This window comes from Gekko japonicus, unplaced genomic scaffold (genome assembly GCF_001447785.1).
Source record: "Gekko japonicus isolate JY-2015 unplaced genomic scaffold, Gekko_japonicus_V1.1 scaffold13, whole genome shotgun sequence".
Taxonomy (NCBI): Eukaryota; Metazoa; Chordata; class Lepidosauria; order Squamata; family Gekkonidae; genus Gekko; species Gekko japonicus.
In genome coordinates, this window is record NW_015172553.1 from 202,959 (window position 1) to 208,553 (window position 5,595).

General features: G+C 44.9%; 1 protein-coding gene across 1 annotated transcript in view; it reads right to left on the reverse strand.

Moving 5' to 3' along the window:
• Positions 1-5,595, reverse strand: part of LOC107118778 (lysosomal alpha-glucosidase-like) — a 41,397-nt gene that overhangs the window by 14,381 nt on the left and 21,421 nt on the right. The window contains 1 exon segment of the mRNA XM_015421141.1: positions 1,810-1,941. Within this exon segment, the coding sequence (XP_015276627.1) occupies positions 1,810-1,941 (132 nt within the window).

The following is a 5,595-nucleotide window of genomic DNA, read 5'->3' on the forward strand; positions in this document are numbered from 1 at the left end:
TTGTATGTATCTTGTTATTAAGGGGTAAGTAAGGTAAAGGTAGAGGTTTCCCTTGCTCAAAAGTCGGTCGAATCCGACTCAAGCCGAAGAGCCAGTGCTGTCCGAAGACGTTTCCATGGTCATGTGGCCGGCACGACTAGACGCCGAGGCACACAGAATGCTGTTACCTTCCCACTGAAGGGGTACCTATTTATCTACTTGCAATCTCTTGCTTTCAAACTGCTAGGTTGGCAGGAGCTGGGGCCGCAGACGGGAGCTCACTCTGTCACACGGCACTCATGTCTCGAACTGCTGAACTACCGACCTTCCGGTCTGCAGCCTCAGCATCTTAACCACTTGAGCCGCCGCAGTAAGAGGAATAGGAAATATAGGTGAGAGCTAGTAGCATAGGAAAAGATTTCTCAAACTCTCGGTAACCCATCAGTGCTGTACGGTGTCGGCAGGTCTTTAAGATGTAAATAATAATTTTAAGTGCTATGTGCAGAAATGTGAAATTTATATGTTGTGTTTTTATGTGAATCTTTTGACAAAACCAATAAAAAGATTACTAAAAAAAAAAAAGTTATCAGACACTGTTAAATAAACAAAATATTGCAAGAGTGGGGGGGAAAAAAAAAAAGACGCTCTTTGGATCCTGGGTATTACCTAGACAGCTATTTTCAGAGGGTAGCTGTGCACAGATTAGATGAAGCTGTTAGAGGAGTTACCAAGAAATCTAAACTGATTAATACTCAAAACCAGCTCTCCTTATATATAAAAGCCTTTCGGTGGTGGCACTCTCCAGAACATTCGACATGCTCCCGATTTGGTTGGCATCCTGGTGTGTCGCTCACAAGGCGTCTGTCTCCACTGGCTGCGTTGCTGCCTCCCTTGGCGTGGTCCCGCCCACAGAGGCGGCACCCAGCATCTCAGCCTCATTCTCCTTGGAGCAGGTGAGCGCGTCAGATTGAATTTATACCCCGCCCTTCACTTGGAGTCTCAGAGAGGCTTACCATCTCCTTTCCCTTCCCCTCCCCACAACAGAACCCTGTGAGGTAGTTGGGGCTGAGGGAACAGCTCTGACAGAACTATGGCTTGCCCAAGGCCATCCAGCTGGTGCAAGTGGAGGAGTGGGGAGTCAAACCCAGTTCTCCCAGATTAGAGTCCGCGCCCTTAACCACTACACCAAACCGGCTCTGAGAAAATGGTAGAATATACAGAGTAGGCAGCTATACTAATTTTTTATGTTAATCGGCCGTATATATTTTAAGCCATATTCTTATGCCATTACACGGTATATATCGTGTTACATATTTGTTAAGCTATTATACCATACACTTTTTTATATATACATATATATTCTGATAAAGGAATGTCCTCAATATCTGTAAGACTGCCCTTACATTAAGTTTTTGGTAATTATATTTCCTATGTGTTTTTCCTGATTCCTTTTTTATTTCTGTATCCCTTTTTAAAAAAAATAAAATAAAAATTTTGGTGTAGTGGTTAAGTGTGCGGACTGTAATCTGGGAGAACCGGGTTTGATTCCCCACTCCTCCACTTACACCTGGCTGGATGACCTTGGGCAAGCCGTAGTTCTGATAAGAGCTGTTCTTGAAAAAGAGCAGTTTCTGTCAGAGCTCTCTCAGCCCCACCTACCTCACAGGATGTCTGTTGTGGGGAGGGGGAGGGGAAAGAAGATTGTAAGCCGCTCTGAGACTCCGTTGGGTAGTGAAGGACGGGGTATAAATCCAATCTCTTCTTCTTAAAAAAAGCTCCACAGTTCCGGATCCAGAAAGAAGAACCCCAGAGCAATAAAAACCAGCCTACCAGAATCATCACGTAATGCTGTCCGTGCTTGTGCAGGTCTTCCACCATCTGGGGGAGGGTGTTGAACTTCTGGGGGTCAGCAGTGAAGTCCCGATTGCTATCCATGTAGTCGATATCATTCCACTGTGTGTCCTAACCCGCCCGGAAAAAAAATCAACAACAATAAAAACCAAGCAGCTCAAAATGACAGGTCTCTTTGGAGCAGAACCATTTCTTTCACTTTTCACTAAACCTGGCAACTGGCCTCCTAACTGGATGTCAGGTTTAGTTTTTCCCAAGGCTTGCGGGAAAGGGAGGAGGAAGCTAGGACCCAGGGGAGGCAACTGGGGGCAGGGCTATAGCGGTACCTCTAAAAAGGAGAGAATGCATGAGGTCATCCACACCCCACATTGTCCCCACGCCCAATCCTCCCACCGGCAGGCGTCTTGCGACATAATTAATAATTATTCATTCACTAAATTTAATTACTGTCGTGTTGTTTTTCACACATGGAATTCAGTGCCACAGGAGTTTGTGGCGGCTACAAGTATGGACAGCTTCAAGAGGGAACTGGATAAGCATATGGAGCAGAGATCCATCAGTGGCTATGAGCCACAGAGTATAGATAGGAATTCACAGGCTGGGGCAGGTGATGCTCTATATTCTTGGTGCTTGGGGGGGGCAGTGGGGGGGGGCTTCTAGTGTCCTGGCCCCACTGATGGGATCTCCTGTTGGCCCCTGGTATTTTTGGCCACTGTGTGACAGAGTGTTGGACTGGATGGGCCATTGGCCTGATCCAACATAGGCTTCTCTTATGTTCTTATTAATAGTTTTAGTTTTGGAAACAATTTATATGTCACAAGAACAGAAGAGAAGCCACGTTGGATAAGGCCAATGACCTTTTGTGAGACAGAGTTGATAAGAATGTAAGAGAAGGCACGTTTGTCTGCCCTGACTGGTCTTTGCATTGGGGGATTCTTTCGAAGGGCCGGGGAACCTCTTACCCAGAATGCCTTGGAAACCATCATTTAGAGGACCTCTTGGTGGGAGACCCAGAGTTTTCATTCTGATAACCCCTCGAGAATGAGAAAAACCAAAGACAGTACCATATGGACAGCCACTGCAACGGGGTGGGGGGGAGAGACACATAAGAACATAAGAGAGGCCACGGTGGATCAGGCCAATGGCCCATCCAGTCCAACACTCTGTGTCACACACTGGCCAAAACTCAGGTGTCTTCAGGAGGTCCTCCAGTGGGGTCAGAACTCCAGAATCCCTCCCACTGTTGCCCCCCAAGCACCAGGAATAGAGAGCATCACTGCCCCAGACAGAGTGTTCCATTTAGACCTTGTGGCTAATAGCCACTGATGGACCTTTGCTCCAGATGTTCATCCAATCCCCGCCTTGAAGCTGTCAGTGCTTATAGCCACCACCACATCCCACAGCAGTGAATTCCACATGTTCATTACTCTTTGGGTGAAGAAGTCACCTCCTAAACAGAAGCTTCCTGATCTCATCAGATCTTGAAATATAAGCAGGGTCGGCCAGGTTAGTATTTGGATGGGAGACCTCCAAGGAATACCATGGTCAAGATTTTATAGGTGGTTTGAAGACGATACTAAGTGAACAATACAGACATTTAAAATTGGTCAAGGACGTGTAAAGTATAAAATTGATAAATTTGCAAGTGATATTTTTAATGATATAAGGTGGAAAATATGAATGTATGTTTAATTAGGCATGAGTTTGTCAAAGAAGGAATTGAAAGAAATTTCCCCTGTTTTATGTTTGTTATGTCTTTAAATATAAAAAAATATATTAAAAAAAAGATCTTGAAAGATAAGCAGGGTCGGCCAGGTAAGTATTTGGATGGGAGACCTCCAAGGAATACCAGTTGTGATATAGAGGCAAGCAATGGCAAATCAGCTTTGAAAGTCTTTTGTCTTGAAAAATTCTACAGGGTTATCATGTCAGCTATGGCCTGACGGCACTTTGCAACACCACCAACCAGAAGATGATGAGGTGAACAGAGAAGAAAAGTTGGTTTTCATACCCTGCTTTTCTCTACCTGAAGGCGTCTCAAAGCGGCTTACTGTCGCCTTCCCTTCCTCTCCCCACAACAGTCATCTCTCGTGTTCTGAGAGTTCTAAGAGAACTGGGACTGGCCTGAGGTCACCCAGCAGGCTTCATGTGGAGGAGGAGTGGGGAATCAAACCCGGTTCTCCAGATCAGAGTCTGCCACTCCTAACCACTACACCACACTGGCTCTCCAAGAACTCTCCAAGAACAAGAAAATAAAGTGGGACGGGGGAGAAATCAAAGAATCAAAAACAGTTACAACCAAAATTTTAAAAAAACACCAACTAGTACCTGGCAACAGCAAAAGATATTATAAAACAATTCAAACAATAATTCCACAGCTATGAGAAAGAACCACAAACAGCTGAACAGCTAAGTATCCCTTTAACAGCAAAAAGACCAAACGGTTAAGAACAATAATGGGAAAACGAGAGACGTAACGGCCGACATAATGGCTAAAAGCCCCAGAATTCCGCAGACAGGGTGCCACCACCGGGAAGGACATGAAACAGCAGCACGCTGCTTCCAGGTACGGCGTAGCGACGGGCGCATTCTCGGCTCCTCCGAGACGCCTGGTCCTGTTTCGCCTCTTTCAGAGCCCCCCGGATGGCGTGAGGACTCTGCTAGATCTCCCGTAGAGAGGTCTAGAGCAGGGGGCTCTGTTGCGGCCCCTCCCGTACTCGGCAATGCGGGGGAAGTGTCTGCTTCTGCCCCGAAGCAAGGGCGTTTCCATGGACCATCCTTCTTTTTAACCTAACAGGATTTACAACAAAGGCAGCAATGCAGAAGAAAAGTAAAAAGAGTGAGTACGCTTACTTCTGAATTTAAAGAACAGAAAGAAGACAGAGAGATTATCCCAAACAGAATAACTACAAGGGAGAAGAACATTGGCCGAAAAACATATGGGAGTGACGGTTGCTTGTTGTTTGGTACTTTTGTTTCTCTTTGGGAAAATCATAGTTTTTCTTCACTGTCAAGGAACTATATTGGGCATGGAAGAGATGTGGTTAGTCCAAAGTGAATGGTTTTGTCTTCTTCTTGGAATTCAATAAACTGGTTTAAATGAAATAATTAAAATGGCGTCGGAAATACAGATAGAGGAAGAACTTGACGAGAATATGGAGGTGGGCGAGATGACTATAGAACAATTTCTTAGAGTCTTAAGAGAGGGGATACGGAAAGGAATTGAGGAAGCGTTTGGAAACTTAGCGGGAAAATCTCACAACCCCCAAACTGAAACGGAGGATAATGAAAAGCTTAGCCAAGTGATGCAGAGTGGAATGGAAAACACGGGAGACTGTCAAAAGCAGGACTGTAATCAAGTAAGGTAGACAGCCCGGAGTATTACCAAAAGAAGGTTGGTGATGAGACTCAATATCGTCCACGGAAAATAGTGAGGAAAAAACAGTTCAAAACATTTTCTACTATGTTTGACTAAAAAAAAAAAGACTGCAAAAGCTGAACTTCGGAGGGAAAGAAAGAAGGGGGGGAAAGGACAAGACAAAGAACATGGAAACTGGAAAGAGACAATAAAACTTGGATACTGGAAACGTTTAAAATTTAAGGGGAAAGGCTTGGATTAATTTAATCACACCCATGCTGTGGCAAAAGAGCAGGCTACAGATGCATAAGAAGAAAGTGAAACTGTGTGAAAGATTAAATAATGGGTTTCTTCTGATACAGATTTAGATGGGGGGCGGAACGACCTTAAAAACCTTTGCTCTATAT